This window comes from Prionailurus bengalensis, chromosome B4, assembly GCF_016509475.1.
Source record: "Prionailurus bengalensis isolate Pbe53 chromosome B4, Fcat_Pben_1.1_paternal_pri, whole genome shotgun sequence".
NCBI classification, from domain to species: domain Eukaryota; kingdom Metazoa; phylum Chordata; class Mammalia; order Carnivora; family Felidae; genus Prionailurus; species Prionailurus bengalensis.
This window is the reverse complement of record NC_057358.1, coordinates 40601696-40626317: the sequence shown is the minus strand read 5'-3', so window position 1 is coordinate 40626317 and position 24622 is coordinate 40601696. Positions and strand designations below refer to the sequence as shown.

General features: G+C 46.5%; 1 protein-coding gene across 4 annotated transcripts in view; it reads left to right on the top strand.

The window, feature by feature from the left end:
• The window catches only part of ANO2 (anoctamin 2), a 339542-nt gene that overhangs the window by 250931 nt on the left and 63989 nt on the right, over window positions 1-24622 (top strand). For all 4 annotated transcript variants that reach the window (XM_043564318.1, XM_043564316.1, XM_043564317.1 and 1 more), the window contains one exon: window positions 15584-15658. In XM_043564318.1, the coding sequence (XP_043420253.1) occupies window positions 15584-15658 (75 nt within the window). The remainder of the gene's footprint in view (window positions 1-15583; window positions 15659-24622) is intronic.

The following is a 24622-nucleotide window of genomic DNA, read 5'->3' as shown; positions in this document are numbered from 1 at the left end:
AGGTGGATTATCTCACTAGTGCTGATCAGGAAATTCCAGACTGACTGGTTAAGATCGCATTCCTGGGAGAGGCTGAAACTGCAGTTGGGTTAGGTATTAAGTCTCAGTTTGGTGACATGGGCGTAGCACAAGAGACTCCATTTTGGGCCTGTTGTCTGTTTTTTAACAGTGAGCAAATAGCAGATCCAGGAGACAGTGCAATGGGAAGGCAGCACAGTGGGAAGGACCCAAGACAGAAAGTCAACAGAACTAGCTTCCATTTCTGGTTCTGTGCCACGTCTCCACCACTGTACAGTGCCATCCGCTCCCCATTTCTCCAGCTTGTCCTCAGAGTTAGTGTAGCTTTTCTCAGGCTTCACCAAAGGTACTAAACAGGGTGCATGGTGTGCCTCCTTTTGTGTAAAAGAGGGAGAAAACGCAAGTAAACGCACACACGCATTTGTACTCCTGTATTCATAAGTCATCCCGTAAGTGTAGTCAGGAAATTCGTAATAGTGGTTGCATCTGGGGAATGAGAGCCAGGCAGGTGTGGACTTGGATAAGAGGAAGACCCTTTACCATGGATACGCTGGGGTGTTTTGAACCACTGGAGCACATTACCTATTTAAAAATTAAATTCATAAAAAAGCCTTCCTGAAGTCCAGAAGTGGTATTATATAGAACTTCAAAACAAAAGGGAAGTTATGCCATTATCTGCTCTAAGATACTAATATTGGCTCTTTGTACATGCGTGGAATTCTCTTTGAAATTGTTCACTTCTAGACTCTTGCCCAAGGTGGATGTTATTCCTCATTGTGAGGTCATTTGGCAGAAATTTTCGATGTATTGGGTGTCTGCTACTTTCTCTGCTTCCTTAGCAGGCGCTCATGGGTACACACACACACACACACACACACACACACACACACCACACCACACACATATAGGAAGCTGACTCCCTTACACCAGGTACTGACATCCAGGGACCATCCACACTACGCCCAAATCTAACTTGAAAGAAAATGAGCCGGGCAGCATTTACTTGAAGAGCTTGATTCTTCAATCCAAGGACTATGCTTTTTAAATCCAGATCATTAGAAGGGCACAGAATGTAGAACACTGCAAGGCCTCTGTTATCCTTCACAGCCCCTGCCTCCGTGAGGCATGAACAGCCTAGCCTCCCAGAGAATGCACTGACAATACAGTGCGCCTTGTGAGTGGACCACAATTACAGAGTTGGACTTGGCTTTTTTCCCCAGCGTCATAAAGTTGATACATTTTACATATCCTTGGATGGGAGGATGGGCGGCCTGGTCATGGGTTTAGCTTCTGGTCTGCTGATTGCCTCTTGGTTCTGTGGAAAGCCCAGGAGATGCCACAGAGAATCTGGAGTATGGGGAATCCAGCTATAGCTTGAAAAGTCGCCTGATTTAGAGAGGAAGTGTGGAGGAAGCATTTAGGGGCTGTCCTTTCCAGCCATAACCCCCCCCCCACCCGACCCACCAGGAAGAGATACCCAAGCAGTGCCATGCACAGTGACGTGTGCAATGGATGTCCTGTGACAGGCACGGTGGGAGTTTCTGAGGTGGCAGAAGTGACTGGGCAATGTTTCCCAAGCTCCTTGGTGTATTCTGCTTGGCCAACCAGTGTGTTGCTGCAAGAGCTTGAGAAAAAGTTAAAATGTGGGGCGAGAAAACACAGCCCATCTGGTGACTTCCCTGTAATGGAGAGGGAGAGATTTCTAGGATGTGAGCCTTGGCAAAATATGGTCAGAGTAAAGAAAATGGTTGAGCGTGTCTCCATGCTTTCGAGTACTGTTGGTGTTACTTGTGCTATGTTGTTCTTCCTTCCAAGGGGCTATTTAGGGAAAATTGTGTAGATCCCAGTGTTGAACTTCCAAACAAACGCAAGCTGCAGCCAACTCTGGCACTGCAGATGGCCATGTTCCTAGTGTGGCTTTTGAGAAGTGTGTTTCTTTTTGCTCGGCTCCATCTATCCCCTCTTCCCTGACACACACACATGCATGTACAAAAATGCACACACACACACACACACACACACACACACACACACACACACTTTCTTCCTTTGCAGAAGAGATGGGCAGTCCTCTCTCCATTCTAGAGTAAATCCTTTTGAAGGTGAAGACTATTGTGATGATATTTTTGTCTCCTTGTACTGTTTGCTAATAAATTTAAAAGTATCATTGCCAGCAGATTTGAGGCAGTTGCTAAGATGCAGGCCTGTGTGCTATAGCACTTTTGGAGCCTCCAGAGATGGCTACTCAGTGCTCTTGGGGGCTCAGCAAATGTTTGCCGGTGATGATTATTGCTTTGAGGAGTCTCCATATTCCTTGAATTTCTCAGATGAAATGTGGAAGAGGGTCCCTGGCATAGGAGGGGAAGGTGGATTTTTTTCTCATGTCTCCACTGGTTTGCAGTCATATGCCTCCCTTGGAAGCAAACCTGTACCTTCAAAGAACCTGTTTCTGAGGGCAAGTGTGGTTCTGAGTGAGCAGGCACCTGCTGTGCAGGACAGTCACCTCCCCAGAGATGGGCAGCTGGGGGTGTGGGAGAATGCACAGAAGTAGCAACCTGTGGTCTCAGACCCAGCTCTGCTTTTAGCATCCTGTAGAACCCGCCCGTTTCCTCAGTTCTGCCTCAGTTCTGCCTCAGTTCCCCATGGGTCAAGTGGGACCAGGAAGACTTGCCTCACATTGTTGTCAAGAGGATTGTTTTAAATGCATGTGTTACCAGAACATTTCAGACATACACAGAAATGGAGGAGACAGTGGAGTGAACCTTCAGATCCCCTTACCCAGCTTCAATAATTATCATCTCACGGCCAGCTTCTGCCATCTCTACCTCCATTCATGGCTTCTTCCCCACTATTACCCTCCAACACTGGAACAGGGGCACTCAAGGAAAAGAAACAATGGTGAAGTGCCTTCTAGAGTCCCTAACAGGTATTAAGTGCTTAAAAAATATCTGTGGAATCTGAACTTGTGATAGTATGAGCTTTAGAATTATTACCTCTTGGCACCTCTGTGGGTGGAGGGGAGGTGGCCAGATGCCACGCTATTTTTTGCTGCCTCACAGTGAGAAGACCTCATGGTAGGTCAAGTGACTTGTCTAAGGTCATGTAGCCACCAGGGATTATGAGGCTGTCACCAGGTCCCTGGTCTCCCACATCCCACGTGTGTGCTCCTAGCTCCATGCTGCTGCCTCCGTGTTGATTTTTCCTTTTGGCTATCTTCTTAGAGAGGAACGGGAGACTTGTAAAATTTTATGTGGGCTCACAGTTTAAAGAGAAACTGGTTATGGGGCTATAATAACCACACATCCATGGACACAACTGCTTACTGTCTTGAAGGATCAGCAAACCCAGTTCAATTAATTCATCAGACACTTAGAGTGTAACCTTTGCCTTGATCTCCAGAAAGCAGAAGATGAGCAAGACATGGTCTCAGCTCTCAGGGGGCTCACAGTCTGATATGCACAGAGACACATAGAAAATCAGAACAGAATGCAATGAGTGTATGTTGATGGCATGAACCGAGGGCCAAGGGCGCAGCAAGGAAGGCTGTGTAGCTCCCAAGCACTGTCTCCATGAAGGATTACCAAGACTGCCAGAAATTCTGCAACCCTGACACTGTGGCAGTGTGCATTTGCATTTATTTGATTCTAAAAGCTGACTACTACATTTAAGGCAATCCCTGTAATCTTTTCATGAAGCAAGAGCCCTTACTGGGTACGTTTCCCAGACCACTACAGGAGGAATTGCTCCACCAGTAGAAGTACCATCTGCCAATCCGTTGCTCAGTATTATCCACCATAAAAGTTGAGGCCAACTATAAAGAGTTAGCTCACTTCAGAGTTAGGAGCCTTCGTCTGCACAGACCACCCTCAGCTCTGACACAGATCACAAGTCTGGCGGTCCCTATACCTCCCTTTGGTGAGTTGCTGGAAGGACTCACAGAACTCACAGAACTCACTGAAAGCTGTTATATTGATGGCATAGTATATTCCAAGGAAAGGACATAGCTTGAAGGCAGCCAAGGGATGAAGTACATAGTGTAGAGTCCAAGAAAGCACCAAACACGGAACTTGGAGCATCCTCTCCCCATGTGGTCAGGGCAGTGTCACTTTCTCAGCATCAGTGTGTGACAATACTCACAAAGTAATGCCCATCAGGCAAGCCAGAGCTTTGGTGTCTAGAGTTTTTATTGGGGCTTGATCATATATACCACCTGCATGACTGATCCTTAGTCTCCAGCCTGTGTGGGGGTAGAGCTGATGCCGTGTGGCCCAAAGACCTCACCATAAATCACATTATCATACAGTTTGGTGGCCAAATATTCCAGACAAACAAAGATGCTCCCATCAGCCATGGCATTCTAAGCAGCCGAGGGCAAAGATCTGACCTCTTTTTGGTTAAGGTTAATTATTTACTGCACAACTACCAAAGAGTCTTCATCTGCTGAAATACCAGTGGCCAGCTTTGGGGGGAGCCTGAAGCTTTGGGAGAAGAAAGGAGATGGATATAGTAGTGAGCATAGTTCAGAAAATTAGTTTACTTTTTCAAGGTAAAATTCAGTAGTGAGGAATTTGAATGTCTTTTTCTTTTCCTTCTGGCTCCTGAATGGCACACAGCAAATAAATGGCAGAGCTGGGGCTAGAACCTCACTTCAGGAGTGCTTCCCCAGCACAAACCAGTGGTAATGTGAGCCATCCATCCACTCTAGGGCAGCCCTGGGGTAACTGCCTGATGCTTTCCTCCCCACACTCAGGAAGGAGGGAGAGGTGCACCTGGTGGCTCAGTCGGTTAAGGGTGCAACTCTTGATTTTGGCTCAGGTCATGATCTCACAGTGGTAAGATTGAGCCCCCTGTCTGGCTCCATGCTGAGTGTGGAGTCTGCTTGGGATTCATTCATTCATATTCTCTCTCTCTCTCTCTCTCTCTCTCTCTCTCTCTCTCTTTCCTCTCCCCCATCCCCCTCCCTCCCTCCTTCCCTCCTTCCTTCATTCTCTCTCTGCCCCCCTTCCCTGCTTACATGGGCATACTCTCTATCTCTCTCAAAAAAGAAAAGGAAAAAAAGGAGAGAGAGAAGTCAACAGGAGTAATTTGAAACTCTCTTTCCTTCACTTTTGTTTTCCCTCCTTCTTTCCCAGAAGTATTTGTTGAAGATGTAGTGAAATGGATGGAAATAAGGGCAAGAAAGCAAGAGTGATGGAGGAGACTCCTTGTTTCTATCAGGCATCTGTTGCCTGGGGGCTTCCTTCCAGGTTACTTGCCATTTTCAAGGAGGTAGATTTCTCTTCCCTCCTCGGCCTCAGTCCTCACTGTTATATCAGAAAAAAATCAAAACATAATGCATCCTCCATAAATTCTGATCTAGCTCATGCAGGATCCCAGAGAACCCTGGCTGCCCTTTGCCAGGGTCTGGAGATGGAGGAGTGAGTGGCGGAAAGGTCAGAAGAGGGCAGGCTCTTATGTGAAGCTGTGCATTTTGTTCCCTAAGTAAAGGGATGCCCTGTGCATGACCTGGGAGCCAACTCCCGGGAGACTGAGATGGGGTGACTTGAGCTCATTGGAAAAAAAAACAAAACAAAACCCTTAGCCTGTGATATAGGGAGGTGGCTGTACCCTGTGGTACAGAGCAGGGAGCCTGGTTGGAGCAGCTGAGGCTGCAGATTTCTGGGCAGTCATTGCCCAACAATGCGGTGAGTCAGGGCCTGGAGTGCAGGGAGGTGACGTGTGTTGACTCTCTGGGTCAGAGGTGGCAGAACAGGGATGTGGGGCAGGGTGCAGAGTGGAGGGGCTTCCCCCAGGTGGACACAACACTGTGTCAGCCTTGGCTTCTGGTTCTTGGATGCAGGTGGGGAGAGGCAGGGCCCAGTCTCTCTTTCTGAGGCAGTGAGTTAAATCTCTTCTGGGCATGGAGCATGCATGTCTGGCTTGGTCCTGCCAGTCTGTCTCTTTTTCAGGAAGAGAACTATGAGCAGGATGGAAAGAGACACTTAAGTACAGATAGATCTCTCTAATGCTGAAGTTGGCAATTGAGAGGCCGAGCATTGAAAGCGAGGTCATTATCCTGCCAGCCTAACAGTAGTACCTGCAGTGGAAGGTATGAGGCTAGAATAACCAGGAAGATGGGTGCTTGCCCCGGGCCAGTCACAGTTTGAGACCCAGAGCCAGGAGACAGGTTGAGAAGGTTCCAGTGTATGTGCAGCCCACATTTGCAGATCAAACCCCTCATTTCCATGAGGTCGTTTACCCTCTGTGTTTCGTGGAAAAGCCATGCAGCTCAGGGGAGAGAATAGAGGTGGAAGGCCCGTTGGAGAAAAACATCTTCAAGATGCAAGGGATGGGTTGTTGATTGGCATAAGGTCAAATCATTATTTGCTGGCTGAAGAAAAAAAATACCTTGCCTGGGGGGTGGAGGGTGGGGGCAGAAGTCCTGGGTTGTAATCCTAGATCAGAAAGGGTATAAAGCAACTTTTGTCAAAAAGCCATGGGATTGGTAGTTGGCCGCCAAAGAAGTTTCATGGTCAGCTGGGTCTGGGAATGCTGGCTTAGGTGGAGATACTTCAGGTCTTCTCAGAGCCTCTGGTATTCATTGGCCTATTACATTTCCTAAAAGAGAGAGCGGTTGTGCATGTGGAACATCCAGTGTTCTGAAGGACACAGTGTATGGAACGCAGGAACGATAAAAAAGAACACTGACTTGGAATCATTCACATCTAGATTAAAATTCCAGCTCAGCGACTTACGAATGTGCTAGCATGACCCTGATCAAGTAAGTAATCTTCTTGGGTCCTAATTTTCTCCGGTGTAAAATAGGTCTAATAATTCCTATCTCATAAATTTATTGTGAGGAATAAATGAGATCAGATATATAAAGAATCCTGAAAAATGCTTGTAACATAGTAAGCACACAGTAAAGGATGGTGGGTGGGTGGGTGAATGGATGGGAGGGTAGGTGGATAGGTGGGTGGGTGGATGGATGGATAGATGAGTGAGTTGGTGGATGGGTGGACGGGTGAGTGGGTGGATGGATGGATGAGTGGGTGGGTGGATGGGTGAGTGGATGAATGGATGGGTAGATAGGTGGATCGATGGTAAGCACACAGCAAAGGATGGATGGCTGGGTGAATGGATGGATGAGTGAGTGGATGGATGGGTGGATGAGTGAGTGGGTGGATAGAAGGGTGGGCGGGTGGAGAGATAGATGGGTGGATACATGGATGAGTGGCAGATGGATGGATGGGTGAGTGAGTAGATGGATGGATGGGTGGGGTAGGTGGGTGGATGGATAGATGGATGGATAGATGAGTGGTGGGTAGATGGGTGGGCGGATGGATGGATGGATGGATGGATAGAACAGTCAGTCTTGGACCACTACCTTAGTTAAGCAGAGTTACTATTCTGGGGCGCTCCCAGACCACAAAACTTGATTGTATATATGTGTGCATGTGCGTGTATGCACACATATGTATACAAGCACTCATTCATGCATTTTCCCGAGTCTTTCCGAAGACATAAAAGTTAGGAGCACTTCCCCCATGCTTCCATGGCATCCTGGGCATGGCCACATCCCAGCGACTACTCCACTGCACTGTAAGTGTTTACCCATCTGTCTCTGTAATGACATTGAGACTCTTAGAGCACAGCACAGTCTCTGCACAAAGTAGATGCTCACTCAATGATTGTAAAAGGACTCGTTAGTACCTCCTCTCAATAGTCTGGCAGCTAGGGCTACTGCACCAGTGGCATCTGAGAGGCCTGACCCCACCAGCCTATTAATGTGTCATAACCTTTCTTGAGTGTCAAAAGCAAATCCTTTGAACTCAGTACTGACTGGGAGCTAGAGGGGCTGATGACAAGGTCTCTATATGGGTGAGACGAGAGCGGGAGGTGCAGCAGTACAGGGGGTCTGCTGATAGCAGCAGGCCCCAGGTCCTTCCCTTCCTCACCACATGGCCTGGTGGCAGTCAGTGCAGAAGCTCCAATTGCCCTCCTGTGCTGGGATCTTCACACACTTAGTCCACCCAGTAGCCCTCTGTGGGCAGAGCCCCGTCCTGGGCCCTGTGGTATTACTAGCAACAGAGGAAGCTGGGCAGAGACCACCTGTGCATTCAACCACGAGCAACAATCCTCTCCCTTCCTCCTCCATTTCCTCCCCTTTCTAGATTTTCTTCCTGTCATTTGCTTCACTCCCCTGTCTGTGCCAGAGCCTAGTGAGGCATGCCAAGGACACTGCCTTCTGTTATGGTCCTGTGGCTCTGTCCAGGATATCCTCAGCCTAACAGGACAGAGCCAACTCCTGGTCATGGAGGGCACCGAACCCAAAGAAAAAGCATGCATGGCTGGGGCAGGCTCTCACCTTACCCACAGTCCATATGGAGGGAGACATCCCTTGTATGGATTATTTCACTTTTTAATTTCAGAACAGGATGTGTTTTAGTGGCTCTGGGTGTGTCTACAGGAGGTGCCAGGGCCAGGGTTGGAGATTACTGTTCTCCTGAAGCATAATGGAAGACACCTTCCTTGACTGGGGCCCCCAGGTTTGAGGAAGATCTAGGAAGTGCTTCTGGGTGTCTTACCCAATTTTCCTTGCTGGGGTTCCTTTCCATTTGCTCTGACCTCTGTTTTTAATGAAGAGGAGTAGCAACTAACCACTGTTGTCTACTAGTTAACAAAATCTGAAACCAAACCAACAAACAAACATTGCAGGCTCAAGTTCAGTGTCACTAAATTCCACAGTGAGAGTTAATTACAGTGTCTTTTTGCCAGTGTACTGTTGTTGCAAGTTCCTGAACAATTGTTTCTCATGCAGACCTAGTTACAAGCACCAGTTTAAATGTATGCAATCTAACAGTCTAACTGTGGTGTGAGAGTAACACCCCTGTCCCTGGCTCGAGGCCAGAATTTACTGATGTTGTTACTAAAACCATGAACAAAGTGCCCTTACTCAGAAGAGTAAAGTTCATTATTTACTCATTTGCACCTGAAATCTTTCAAAGGGCGCAGTCTTTAATTTTTTTTTTTCAACGTTTATTTTTGGGACAGAGAGAGACAGAGCATGAACGGGGGAGGGGCAGAGAGAGAGGGAGACACAGAATCGGAAACAGGCTCCAGGCTCTGAGCCATCAGCCCAGAGCCTGACGCGGGGCTCGAACTCACGGACCGCGAGATCGTGACCTGGCTGAAGTCGGACGCTTAACCGACTGCGCCACCCAGGCGCCCCAAGGGTGCAGTCTTTAAATAAAAGTTACCAACACAGTTCCGAATGTCATTTTTTTCCCCCATGCTGAGAAGCCTGTCACCTCTGCTTTTGAATGGAGGGCAGGGACCATCCCCTAATATGGTGTCTATTAAGCTGCTCTGCATCTAGTGGGGAATTTTAAAGCTCAATAAGTTCACAAAAATGCAAGGTAAACTTTGCAAATGAAGCCAGGTAATCAGCTGCTAAGTCTTCTCTGACATTTGCAACAAATGGTTTGCAAACCACACCAGGCCTCAGCTACTGGCCTTCCAAGCATGGCTGATGCCTAGAGCGTGCGTTCTCCTCCGGGTTCTTGCCAACACAGCACAATAGATCTGAAATTTATCCCCACACTCGAGTGTGATGGGTGCCTGCTCCATCTCTGCAGTCAGCCTGCGGGTGGGCGGGGAGGGTGTGGATGGGAGCCAGTTGGCAAGTTGTCTGGGCCAGCAGGGCAGCTGACATGACACATTCTGTGTGGACACTCTTCTTATGAGGGAATTGTCTCCAAGCTTGCTTCCACGCTGTGAGCTCCTCTCCGAGACTGTTCACAGTGGGGCAAGCCACAGGAATATGGGCCCTGGAGCAAAACAGCAAGGGAGGGGTGAGTCTTGAAGAGTAGTTCCCAAATTGGGCTGATCTACAGCGTCACCCATGAAGCATTTTCAAAAACTGATTCTTTCACCCCTTAGATTCTGATTAAGTAGATCTGGGGCCTGGCCAGGAACTGGTGTAGTTTCAAACGCTCCCCAAGTGGTTGTGATGATTAGCTAATGTGGGAGCCAGTGACATCACCGTGGGTGTCCCATTCCAACCTCACCCCTGCATAGCAGCGCCACCCATCTTCTCTTTGCCCTGAGCATCTATCTGCTGGGGGATGAGCCCCCAACCCTCTCCTGTCCAGTTTCTAAGGCTCAGGACCTACTTCCCAGCCCTCTGCCCACCCCAGCACTGTGAGCTGTGGATACCCACCTATAGGGCCATCATGGTACAGAGGGAGTAGATACAGACGGGAATGCAGAGCCATATGTGTTTGGTAGAAAAAAATAAGAATGATGAGTATGGAGCCTGAAGAAAGCAAGAATAAGGGGGGATTTCATGAAGAACTTCCAGTTTGTAAGCAAATGTTCTACAGATCGGTTCTGTCTTCTGTGGGCTGGAACATCAGGAAAGGGTCCAAACTGAAGCTAGAGGCTTGTAGGGTACAGTAAGATATAATATGTGACCCAAAGGGACAAGATACAACCAGGAGGAGCTAAGTGTGGCTGCAGGGTCTCTGTCACAGAGATCTTCCTGATGAGCACAGGATGGCTTGTGGCCTCCTAGCCTGGAGGCAGGAAGATGGGTCAGAACACCTCTGGTTATCAGTCACAGGCTAAAACTCTTCCCTGTATTGTTTAGCGTGAGAAAAGCTGTCCTCAGTGGCACGTGCCCGTGGGACACGTGCTTGGCTGTTTTTTTTAAATGTTGAAAGGTCACCATGAACCATTTGCATTTCCCCCTTAGGTCTTGGCACTGGTGTGTAACTCGAGGCAGTGGCACAGCATTGTTTTGTGGGCTCCTCTTAATGTGGCACTAAATTTGTCGCACTCCAAGATTAAATACTTGGTCCCAACCTTGCGAGCACAGAGCGCTACCAGAATGAGCTAGGCTGTTGTTTGCAAGCTGATATTCACCCACTGAGTCCTACTTGCACGTGAACTCCATGGGCCAGGCTGACCACAGCTCCGGAGATCCGGTGCAGAACTAGACACAGAAACCGCCTGTCCTCGTGGAGCTTCCGTTTTCCTGAGGGAGACAGAGAGGAGATAAACAAGCAAGATAACTTCAGACAGTGAAGAGATGTGATCGAGAATGGAAAGGGCCAGGGGATGGACTGGAGAGTTGGGACAGACCTCATGGCGGGAGGGGTGCTAGGACTGAGAACAGGAGTGTGAGCAGAGGGCCTAGCTGGGTAAAGAGGTCAGCGAGGAGTCTGACAAAAGTCTTGGGGTAGAAACCGGCTGGGGTGTTCAGTGAGCAAGAAGGAAACCAAGGGGCTGAAATGGAGTAAGCAAGGATTAAATGGTAAGAAATGAAGTTCGAGAGGAGCCAGACCCCAGATCAGGTCAGCCTTGGAGTCTGGCACAGGGTTTAGACATATTCTAAGTCCATGGTCATTCGGCTTAAGGCCTTTGTGTGATGTTATAGCTGAGGTTATATCTTAAGGCCTCACATATAGTACTAGTGGAGGGGCTACTGGCTTCAGCCCAGACTCCCTCCTTTTACAGGCAAGGAGGCCTGCCAGGGGGTCAGTGTAGAAGAGTGTTCCCTTGAGAGAGTGAGTAGGGAGGGGCTGTCTCCATTCTGAATCTGGGCAGAGCACACAGTGGAACGGTGGGCACCAGGGTCAGGGAGAGAGAAGATCTCAGCCCAGCATGGGAACCCAGGAAGGCCAAGGCAGCAGGCTGAGAAACAAGAGAAAATGAAGCAGCAAGCTGTGTGGGGAGCCAAGAGGGCAGAGTAAGCAGGCTGGACCTCAGGACAGGAGACAGGGAGCCAGAGTCTGTTTTTCTATGTCTGCTGGGTAAACCAAGCAGTGGGAGGATTAAAGAATGTTTTCCATTTTAGCCACAAATTACACTGCATTCAGCCCTGGGCTTCAGGCATGCCTGTAGACTTAGGTGCTGTGCCATGTGACTGCCTCATGCTCCTTTGCCAAGACTTCCCTCCTCGATTGAGGCCCTGTCCCTAAAAGTCTTTCTTTATCTCTAGAGTCTCTAGATGGCTCTGGGCATCAGTCATGGGCAAGTCCACAGGGCTGAGGGGCAGGAACTGGGCTCAGCCCAAGAGGCTGTGTGTGCTGGGGCTGTGGGGACCAAGACCAGTTGGGGGTGGGGGGTGCTCAGGCTCAGTGAAAGGAGGGACATGTACTCAAAAGCTGGCCTTACTCTGGTCAGGCTATGAAGGGTTCTGGAGAAGGAACTATTTTTGGAGACAGAACTAAAAAGAGAGACTATGGTAACGTTGGTGGGATCTGTGTTTCTAAAGTAGAGGTTTTTGAGAGTTCTTGAGCACTCACTCAGCAGAGGGAACGTTGAGCAGCTATGTGTGAGGGCAGAGTGGCACCAAAATGGCAGAATGAGGCCACACAGGATGGTTGTGTAGCTCTGGAACAGGAAGAGTCGTCCCTGGGTCTGAGCTATAGGAAGTATTGCCCAAAGTGAATTGGGGTTCCTTTGCTACTTTGACAAGGAAACTTAACCTGATATGTTCCAGTCATGGCCAAGGTCCATGGTAGATGAAGCCATAATAATGATGGTAATGATATTAGGTAGCAAATACTGGGTTCTAGCTGTGTGCCAGGCACGGACCCATACAAATTCCCATGTGTTACCTCATTTCATCTTCACAGAAGGTGTCTTATACAGTTATCACTGTTCTCAGTCTCGTTTCTAGACTTACCCTATGACTTAGCAAGCCCATGACTTGGTAGTTACCTAAGTGAAATGAGAACCTATTCTCACACCAAAACCAGTACACCAGTACTTACAATGACTTTATTCATAATCATAAGAAGGTGGAAACAGTCCAAACACCTCTCTGCTGCTGATGGGTAGGTGGACCATGGCACGTCCATACAATGAAACACTATTCAGCAATGAAAAGGAGCAGACTCCTGGGAATGCCACATGGATGAGTCTCAGCTGCCATGTGATGAGTGAAGGAAGTCAGGCCCAAAGGCTCCATACTCTCTAGTTTACTTATACGGCATTCTGGAAAAGGCAAAAATTAAAGGGACACATGGCAGGTCATGCCAGGAGCTGGAGATCGGGGAGATGGACTCCAAAGGGACCTGGGGTTTGGGGGGGGTTATTGAGTGAATTGTAATTATTCCTTGTCCTCATTGTGCTTGTGGCTACACAGCAGTGTATGTTTATCACAACTCATGGAACTGCACACTAATGAGGGGAATTTTGCTCTATGTAAATTATACCTTAATTAAAAATGAAAATACAACTCAGGGATGATTGGCCACTTTTCAAAACTGCTCCGGAAGGATTTTGTTTACATAGTATTCTCACCTGCTACACTGTCAGTGCTCCCATTTCCAAAGGGCACTTTGTTGGTTTCAAGTGATATTGCGGCTGAGCTGTTTGCTATTTGGAGACTTGGAAGTAGGAGCCATAACCCGGAGACAAAGACCCAAGACAGCAGAGACAAAGAAACAAACACAGAAGACAGCTAGCCTTGTATCTTAACAATGGGGACATTAGCTAAGTGCTTCCTAATCCTTTGATACCTTTGACATAACCATAAAGCTGATGAGATCTTACTTTTGTCTGCCACCGCCTTATAGCTTACAAAGCTCTCATGAGGCATTCACTCCTGATCTGCACAATGCCTCTGCCACTTAGGTGGGACAAGTGTTGTCATCTCCATTGTTAAAAGAGGAGGGAGGTGCTGAGAGTTCTTACCTCTGTGTGTGGGTGCATGCCGCTTGGCCCTCGCCACAGGCTGGCTAATCAATCTAAGATGCATGGTAATTTGGTGTGATATTACTATCTTACTCATCCTCACTTTTCCTCATCAAAATCTCAAATATCACTGGTGTGAGTAAAACTAAGAATTGACACTGAAGGAGAAAAGTAAAGGAATGCTAACTGCCTCTTAATGTTGGCCTAATTTAGAATATGAACAGGTCTTGTTCCAGTCCTAATAGGAGTTAAGTTTACAAGCTCCCACCTGTTCAGAATGGTCTGACGGGTAGTTAGTTACCTGTTCTCACTGTGTGATGGAAAGTCTGCTGGGCTCGGTGTCTAGAGCCTGGATTGTATCATGCCATCTATGAAATATGAGTGTCACTTACTTATGTCATCTGGGAATGACTGTGCTAATCACTGAATGGCTTCTGCCCTAACCCTCACTTCCACCCCCATTTATTGAGCCAGCTCAGCCCTGTGCTCAGTTTCAATGTGCCGTGAGGAAGACACACACCATTCCTTTTTCAAGTTGCCCACAGCCTCACTCCTCAGATAACCCTCTCTCCCAAATGGCAAGTGCTTCCTGAAGTTTTTTGGTGTGGGTGTCCCTTCTGTGTCATCTGACTGTGAGCCTCCCAGGGCAGTGATCGTATCTACTTTCTTCTGTCTTCCCACCACGCCTGGCACCAAGGTCTGCACACGGTGGGCGCCCACTTGTCTTTAGAAAGAAGTCTTTTAGGCCAGGAGGGCCCTTAGCCTACAGTACAAGCTCTCACAGGCTAGATGGCACTGTTGCTAGAGTCAAAGCAGGTGTGTTCTGAAATAAGAGGGAGGAGGGAAGAGAAAATAGAGCAGGAGGCCCTGGACCGTTCACTTGCTGAGTTTGACTCAGACACATTGCAGAGACGCAGGGGGACTCCTGCCTCACCAGCATGGAGCGCTTTGCTGTTCCAGGGCATCTTCACCAATGTGGCTTTAGAGGGTTTTCCCCACAACCTTGGTAGTAGGCAGGACACTGCACCAATTCTAATTTTATAGAACGGCAGCTTGGAGAAATCAAGTGCCCGGGCAGAAGTTAAGTGGCAGCTAATTGGTAGAGATGTCTTACATCCATACCTTGCTGGCGTCGCCCTGCCAATGCGGGCCCCCAGAGTTTGTCCGAGGTGGATGACTGTGGTCAGGAGAGTGGCCTGGGTGAACTGGACCCAGTCTGAGAAGGAAAGGTGGGGTTCGCAGACAGATTGACTGCAAGGCATCAGCCCAACCTCTGCCTCAAAATGTTTGCTTTTGTGACCGGGGGCAGAACATAGTCCTTTCGGAGGAAACAGACGATCACACGTGCAGGTTCTTTGAAGAACGGCAGTTGTGGGTAATTTGTACACTTACTAGGATCTACAGTGAATGGTTGATGTTTTATTTAAAGAATGATCTATTGGGGGATGCTGCTCTTTGGGTCGGGTTCTGTCTGTCATCTGTCCGTTGCTTTATTACATTCGCATATTTCTCTTTAAAATGAAACAAAGTAAATAAAACCATCCTGTGCATTAGGCAGAATGGGTGTCATGACCGTGCCCATTTTACAGATGAAGAAATAGCGGGTCAGAAACGTCAAGACTTGTGTCTGAGATCACACAGCTGATAGCTAAAATGTCAGCTCAGTTTGAGTCAAGGATCAAATCTTGTCCTCATTTCGCCTTGGTTTTTCCAGGCTATGTAGAGATCACAGAATTAGGAGGGCTGTTGTGGCTATCAGAGACTAGGAAAACACCTATCTAGAGTAATGAATGATTAAGGATATGCCAATTGGTGCAAATTTGAAAGAAAATCGATATATCTGTTTGTGCCTTCTGATTGTACTCTCCTGTTTCCACAGGATGATGAAGATAAGCTGACCTGGAAAGATCGTTTCCCAGGTTACTTGATGAACTTCGCCTCCATCTTGTTCATGGTAATTTCCTTGATGGAACACCTGCCTGTAACTTATGCATGTAGATCCTGTAGAGCAAATGCTATGGGTGGGTTATTCTAGTATGCTGTGGGGATAACGAGGACTAGTAAAGATGAAGCCACAGTCCTGTCTAAACAGGGAAGATCTTACCTGATAGCGAGGCCACTACCCGCCATCTGAAGAGGGAAAGGTGATTCCCTTGGACCTGGGATGGGGGTCAGTGGCCTTCGGTGGCTACAGAAGGGGGCTCTGTCTTCCCAGCCTTGAGCCCAGGTATTTGAAATTGGAACTTCCGGGGGTGGGTTGTGATGTGGTGCCTTCTGCATTGAGACAGACCAAGACCTTGGAAGAAGTAATCCAGGTAAGATGGCTGCAGAATTGTGGCAGCCTGTTGGGGCTGTGGGCTGGCTGGCTCTCCCTGATGGTTTGTGGAAGAGAACAGAGCCTGGAAACCACGGAAGACAGCCAGCTTTGGCTCCGCGAGCCTGATTCTTCAGCCTTGCCATGTTTACTTCCCTATGTTCTCCCTTAGAGTTTGGAAGAACCTTTTCAGAAGACCCAGATGGTCTCAGCTATGTCAGCAAAGATCAGGAATAGGTCTGTGATTCAGGCTCAAGTCAGATCAGAAAAGTGGTAGCTGGTCATTCTTGGGAGCCAGGATGTGAGTGGAGCAAGAAGACCTCAGGAAGGTGAAGCTCAGAAGGGCTCAGCTCGGGTCACTGAGACACCTGCCCCCCCTTTCTGTGTACATTCCTTCTAGTGTTCAAGACTGGAACTTCCATTTTACAAAGGAGAGTTGGGTCCTTAGAGCATTTCTAAGCATTTCTAAGCATTAGTTGTGGGGTTGGGGAGGGATTGCTTATTCTGGGACTGAAATCATAATTATTTTCTGGTGACTCTGGCAACTCTGGCCCTGATCTGAGATTATTATTGCCATTTTTATGGTCACTGTGATCACTGGGGACAGGAGCCATGTCTTAATCTCAGAGATTGAAAAAGAGAAGGGATCCTAGGCACCACCTATTCCTGCTCCTCATTTCACAGAGCAGTACAGAGTTGATGTACAGATCCTCTGAAGTACAGAGGCGATGGGTGCCTCGCCAAGACTTAGAAGTCTGCATCTGTTACCTTAACAAGAGCAAGGCATATAGAATTTATTCAAGAATATGTGGCAAGTTGCAGGGTGTTACACAGGAATGATACAAAGTTTAGTTTAGCATTTCAGAGCCTCCCACAATATGCATATTGTCATCTCCAAGTTTATTCATTCATTCAAAAAATGTTTAACGGGGCAGGTGGGGGAGGCACCTGGCTGGCTCAGTTGGTGGAGTGTGCGACTCTTGATCTTGGGGTTGTGAGTTCGAGCCCCACGTTGGGTGCAGAGATCACTTAAAGTAAAATCTTTATAAAACACTATTAAAAATATATTTAATGGGTGCCATCTATGTGCTTGACACTGTTCTTAGGCACTGGGGACAGAGTAGAAAATAAAATAATTCCTCCTTTAAGGAGTTTACACATGGCAAATACATACATAAATAAGAAAATTGATAAGTAAAATAGACTTCTATCTCCAGTAGTGGTAGGTTAGGATATTAGTAGCACCCCATCTTGCTGAAAATAACAAAAAATACTGGATGAATGTATTTTTTCATTCTTCCTAAAGGCTTGGGAGGCTGATAGGTTAGTAATGAATACTAGGCGATTCCTTTGTTTTTTAATTTTTAATGTTTATTTATTTATTTTTTTTTTGAGAGAGAGAGAGTGAGTGTGTGAGCAGGGGAGGGGCAGAGAGATATTGAGACACAGAATCTGAAGCAGGCTCTAGGCCCTGAGCTGTCAGCACAGAGCCCTATGTGGGGCTTGAACTTTTGAACTGTGAGATCATGACCTGAACCAGTTGGACGCCTAACTGACTGAGCCAGCCAGGTACCCCAATACCAGGCTGTTCCTAATATGGATCCATCTAGGGGAAACTGAGAACCAAGAAACAAATACCTGGGCATTAATACTGCTTTTACTTTGAGGACATTTTCCCATGTAGACAAACTTGGGCTTTGGTTTTGGTGGTTTTATGGGGCAAGGAGGATAGAAATCAGAGGATATGGCTCACTCAAAGTGGGGATGCTAACAGGAAGTTCTCACCAAGTTAAACTGGAACTCCACAAGGAACCACACTTTCAGAATAAATGTGAAATAGAACTAAACCCACCCCCTCCCGACTCGTGCGACTGTAGAGAACACTGCTCTGGTTCTAAGTAGAACAGGGAGAAAAGAGGAACAAAACCTTGTCTCTGAGAAGTGGTCATGGATGATCCCCCTTGTGGACTTAGAGCATAGTTTGTCACTTGAGAGACCCAGGGAACCTCGGGCTGTAAACTTGGTCCAGGACAGGCAGCCCTTCCAGGTGCCTGGCAGAAGCCAACACAGATTCTCTGTAGGAAGGCATATTTACACCAGTCCTCAAAAAATCCCCCAGAAGAATTTTTCCAGGACCAAAAAGAGAACACAGTTAAAAACAATTAATTGCACAAGAAGCTGAAGCACTCTGAAAGACAACCAGTGGGGATAGACAGAAAAGACTAAAGGTCACAGGTTAAGACAGCCAGTTTGAAAATATCTGCCAAAAATAAGAAACTATTTTAAAAATGACCTAAAGATTTGAAAAGCAGCCAATAATCTTCTAGAAATGAATATATATTGATAAATATGAATATATAATATTTAATAATGAACATATGTGATATGAATATGAACAGGAGTATATAAATGTACATAAACATAATATTACATATATGCACCATGGATGGGATTAACAACAAATAAGACATAGCTGAAGAGATAATTTGTGAACTACAGCACAGGTTAGAAAAAATTATCCATAATGCAGCATAGGGAGACAAAAGATTGAGAATTCAAAAGAGAAATTAATAGATTTGGAAACAGACTGAGAAAATTTAACATGTATTTAATTGCATTACTGCAAAAGGAGCGAGAATAGTAATGAACAAGATACACTAACCGACGGTCACCTAATTGGCTAATTCTGCTAACAGAATTCCAATTTGGAGATTGAAGAATCCCAGTGTGGCTCAGTCAGTTAAGCGTCTGACTTCAGCTCAGGTCTTGATCTCATGGTTTGTGAGTTCGAGCCCCACATCGGGCTCTGTGCTGACAACTCCGAGCCTGGAGCCTGCTTTGGATTCTGTGTCTCCTTCTCTCTCTGCCCTTCCCCCACTTGTGCTCTGTCTCTCTCTATATATATAAAATAAATAAATAAATGAAGAATCCCAATGAAATTCAAGCAGGAAAAATAAAAAGAAATCTACATTTACATTCATCATAATGAAATCATAGAACATATAAGACACAAGAAAAATCTCAAATATGTTCAGAAATCAAGATTACCTTCAATGAAGAGACTGTCCAATTAGCCATTGATTTCACATAGCAGTTGGAAGTCAGAATATACTGACATACTGTCTTCCTGTGCTGAAAAGAAAACACTTGATAATCCAGAATTCTATACCCAGGAGAAATACAATATAGAAGTATTAGGATAAAGATATTTATAGTGAAACAAAACTGAGGTTTGCCACCAACTGAATCTTTCACTAAAGGTCATCCTAAGAATGTACTTCAGATGTGATCCCATATGGAGAATTATAGTTTTAAGAAGTGAAGAACAAAGTGGTAAATATGTGGGAAAGCCTATGCGTACCTTGGCTGTGAAAACAATAATGATGGTGTCTCATAGGGTTAAAAATAAGGTAGAATCGGGGTGCCTGGGTGGCTCAGTCAGTTAAGCGTCTGACTTCAGCTCAGGTCATGATCTCATGGTTCATGAGTTCGAGCCCCACATTAGGCTCTGTGCTGAAAGCTCAGAGCCTGGAACCTGCTTCAGATTCTGTGTCTCCCTCTCTCTGCCCCTCCCCAGCTTGCACTCTGCCTTTCTTTCTGAAAAATAAATAAACATTAAAATAAAAGTAAATAAGGTAGAATTACAGTGTGCACAGTAATAATAGCATATAAGTTGGGTGGCCATTAATGGAACCATAACAGTGTTAGGTCTTTTTATTTTCTCCCTGACAATTTATATGGAAGGACAAAGGCTAAGAATATACCAAATGAACACTTATTATAAAACAGTAATAAATACGATGGTGTGGCATTGTTGCCAGGATATAATTAGACCAGTGGAAAAAACAGAAAGCCAAGAATCAGAGCCATGCAAGTGGCACTGCTTATACTTGGAGAAAAGGTGAATCCAAAAGAATTTCATCATAGGATGCAAAACAGAGGGAAGTCCACGATGACTTTAAGGTTCTTATCCTGAGCAATCAAAAAAGCTGGAGTTATCCCTTACTGGGATAGGGAGGAATTCTGAAGTTGCCTTCATAATGGATATAAATTTGCAGTTCAGAGGACTCCTAATCAGATGGTACTGGTGGTATTTACAGCCATGAAATTGTATGAGATTACCAGGAGGCTGAGGGTCAATAGAGGAAAGTCCAAGGGTTGAGTCCCAAGACACTGCCATGTTCAAGTTTGGGAGCATGAGGAGGATCCAAAAGACAAGATTAAAAGTAACAGCCAAAGGATTGTAGGGAGTTGTGGAAACCAAGAACGTATTGCAAGGGGAGGGCAATCAATTATGTCATATGCCAGTGATCAGTCAGGCAAGGAGAGCACTGAAAATAGAAGCTTGTCTACTGTCTGAGAGAGGAACTGGTATCATCAGCATCACTGTCAACAACAAACAGGTTACCTCACCACCACGGACAAACGAAGGCATACCTTTGTTTTATTGTGCTTTATTGCACTTTGCAGGTGTTACATTTTTTATAGTTGAAGGTTTGTGGCAGCCTGCTTTGAACAAATCTCTTGGCACCATTTTCCCAAAGCGTTTGTTCACTTCTGGTCTCTATGTCATAGCTTGGCAATTCTTGCATTGTTTCAAACCTTTTCATTATTATTATATTTGTTACGGTGATCTGTGATCAGTGATTACAACTGACTGAAAGCTCAGATGGTTAGCACTTTTTAGCAGGAAAATATTTGTTAATCAGAGTATGTATGATGGGTTTTTTTTAGACATAATGCTACCGCACACTTAATAGATTACAATATAGTACAAACATAACTTTTATATGTACTGGGAAACCAAACAATTCATTTGACTTTCTTCACCATAATAACTTGCTTTATCGCGGTGGTCTAGAACCAAACCCGCAACACTCTTGAGGTTTGCCGGTACTGAAAACTGGCTCAATGGTGGGGCATCTCCCCAAAGTTCTAATTTTTTTTTTTAATTCCATGGAGACCTCCTAACTGGTGTGGAGTTTTTTCTGTGTTGTTTGGAAGTAATATATAATTATATCTTTGATCTTCCTTTTCCCAACCCCACCCGACTGACTCCACATCTCGATACAAATGGGAGCTTCAATATTGGAACCGAGAACTAATTGTTGCATCTCTCTATGCCTAGGGTCCCCCACCTGTCATCAGCCAGTCCCCAGAACTGGACTACGTGAACAGGAGCTAGGAGGAGAGTGGTAGAAATAGGGAAGGACCCCTTTAAAGATCACCCCTTTACAGTCAGGCGTGCTTGGGTTGACAGAAATAAAGATCAATAGCACTCCTTCTTACTTTCAAAAGTATTATGGGTTGGACAATAAATTACATAGTCTTATACCTATTAGATTTTTAAAAATTTTTATTTTATGCTAACTTTTCCTTATTTTTTTTTCATTGAAAAAAAACCAACTCTGTCTTCTAAAGAAAAGGGCTTGGCACAGCCCTAGAACAAGGTGTGGAGTGGCACATAAAGGGGCGGGGTGATGTTTCTAAAAAAGTGGGGTTTGGTTATGGAATTAGGGTAAAGCCAAAGGCACATACTGCAACATATGTGAGTACTGAACGTCCTTCTGTCCTCCACACCCTGTGACTAAACGTTGGCAGGAGAGGTCAGGACCACGGCTGTGGGGAAGGTTTCAGGGATGCCAGTCTGCCAGATCAGCTGGGGGTATTTTTCATGGGATGGTTGAGAATAAGGCAGTGCCCCGCTGCTGTGTTCCTCTTCCCCAGCTCTGACAGAGGCCAGCGTGGGACAAGGTGAATTTTCTCTTTCTTTTCCAACCCAATGTGTTGAACTACAACAGTGTTTTTCCTTTTTGAATTAAAGGTCTTTTGTTTTCTTTTTATGTGGGAGGGGATTATCAGAAGCAGTGTCCTGGCTCTAGAGCTAGGTGCCTGAGCTTTCCTTCCATGCCCAAGGCAGTCATTTACTTCCACTTGTGTGTTGGGGACCAGCCCCCAGAAACCCTCCTCCGTCACCTGCCTTATTGTGGTGGCGTCCCAATTGTGCCCCTCCAGATTAGTCAGCCTGCTGAGGTTGTTTGCTGGCTCAGCTGATAGAGCATGCGACTCTTGATCTTAGGATCGTGAGTTCAAACCCCATGGTGGGTGTAGAGCCTACTTAAAAAAAAAAAAAAATCATCAGCTTACTGATCTTTTTAAAATCTGGATCAAATCATGTCACTTCTCTGCTCAAAACTCTCTTAAGGCCCTGCATCTCATGAGATGTAGAAGCCAGCATCCTTGTACTACAGGAATGGCCCTCCTCCTCTCCACACCCACCTCCCCCTTTTATTCTCCTTTGGCCACCCTCTGCCTGACAGCCCTTCCCTCCGATTTCCCTCTTTAGGGCCTTCCTGAAATATCACCTCCTCACCCATGCCTTTCCTAATCAGATATACTCTCTGTTTGATGCATTTTAGTAGTTTGTTGTCTGTTTTTTCCCCACTAGAAGATCAGTGCCACGAGGGCAGACACTCCTGGGCAGTCTGCTCACTACTATATCCCTGACACTTAGAATGGTGACTGGCATGTAGAAGGTACTCAAGACATATTTTATGAGTGACTGAATGAGAAAGTAAGGTAATTAATCATTACTAAGTTGCCAGAGATGACCTATTACGTCAATGATAAAGTCGATAGTGTGTGTGTGTTTTAAAATTGAGCTACTATTATGTGCCCTGCCTCAGACTGGCTCTTCTCCCACTGGTTCAGCCACGATTGCTTCTGACTTATCTGTTTCTACTTGCTCTTTTTTTTTTTTTTTTTTTTTGGTATTCTTCTCTCCAAACCTTTCTCGTAGGAAACTGTCCCAAAGCTACTTCTGTGGGATTTTCTCTGACTAATCCCCCTGTGCTCTGCTCGGCACATATGAAGCTCATGAACTGAGCCCGTACTCTGTCCGCCTGCTATTAGGCTCATCCTTGTACGTGTGCAGTGGTTTTCTCCACCGTGATTGTGGATGTAAGACCTGGAGCGTGGGGACCAGACTGTCTCTCCTTCCTGTCTCTCATAGCATTAAATAGGACTCTGGACTCCATAGCCTGGGTTCTGTTGCAGTTTGGCTGTGTCCACAAGTAAAGCTATGGGATCAGAACACCAAAAGCAATGGGGACCATGGTGATGTTCCCATGTTCTGGAGAGCTAGGGTGCTAGAGCCAGGGACCAGCAAATCTTTACCAAGTAGGTTCTGCAGTAAGGCACCGCTGTGAAAGGGCATGAGGCACAGAATGCAGTCCAAGACAAGTCCCCACTTTTGGCCTATTTGGGGGGAGACTGCTCATAAACATGAAATATCCCCAGCACATATTTCCTGAATTTACTAAGCAACATCAACACTGTTTTCACTGTGGTGAAAACAGTGCTGAATTTAGTACTACTAGAGGACCTACTTTCTAACATCAGGATAGGATGAGATTGTAGACGTGGGAGCCACAGAGCAGGGTTCAGATCCTGGACAGTCAGTAAATGGCATCCACAAAAGGCATGTTTTACATGATTGTTATAAGGATAAATGCTCAGGAAGATGTGTACTGAATAACGCAATCGAGAGGGCACTGCCATTAGCATCCCAGCTTTGCCAGGAGCTGTCCAGACCCTGGACCGATCACATTGCTGCTTCTTGGGCCTCAGTTTCCTTATATATGAAATTAGAGGCTGGACCTGGATGACCCCTGAATGCTAATATCCTTTAACTCCCATCAGGATCCCAGAGGCTAGGGTTGTAGGCCACGCCTTGTGACCTTGAGCAAATCACTTCACTTTTCATGCCTGTTTCCTCATCTGCAAACTGGTCACAGGACTGGGCTGGTGTCCTCCAGGCTCATCTAGCTTGAGGAGTCCTGAGGAGCCTGCAGGGACACTGAAGGACAGCTTCAGACCTGGTTGCTGTAGTGGAAGGGAAAATCAGGAGCTGAGAATCTAGGATTGCACAGAACAGCACCAGAGGGCTGGGGAGGGGTGTGTTGGAGGTAGGGCCCAGGAGGACAGGAGGCTGGGACAAGTGAGTAGAGCAGTGCCTCTAGAACTTGGATAGGAGTCTTGTTCAAGTGCAGATCCTGAGCCACTGGATCTGGAGCTGTCCTGGAGATGCTGCATGTTGACCAAGCTCCTGGCCCATGCACCAGGTCCATGGATCACACTCCGGGTAGCAATAAAGAATTTTCTTCCTTCCCCAGTTTAGCAGCTGGGCCTCTTGGAGAAGAATAGAAGCCAATCTCCTTCCCCCTCATTCCTCCATGCCCCACCTCCAGGACCCAAAGCAAAGGATGTTTTTGCCATTGTTTTCCCCCCAGTCATTCCCCCAGAATCCTCCAGAACGCTCACACACACTCACTCTTTGATGCCCTGGCCTCCCCCGCCTCATCAATACTTCCATCACTGGCCTTTTGCTGCAAAAGTGATTTTGGGGGAAAAGAATCTCACACCACGTTTTCCAGGCCCTTACTGTCTGGCAGTGACAGTCCCGGAGGAACGGGAAGTGAAAATGTCTACATTGTTGGAGAGCGGTGATGTCATGTCCAGCCTTTCCTACTTACACGGTGCCCATTCCTCCGTCATCCTGGAGGCTGGGGCTTCTGCCGCTCCCACTCCCTCTAATGAGGGTCT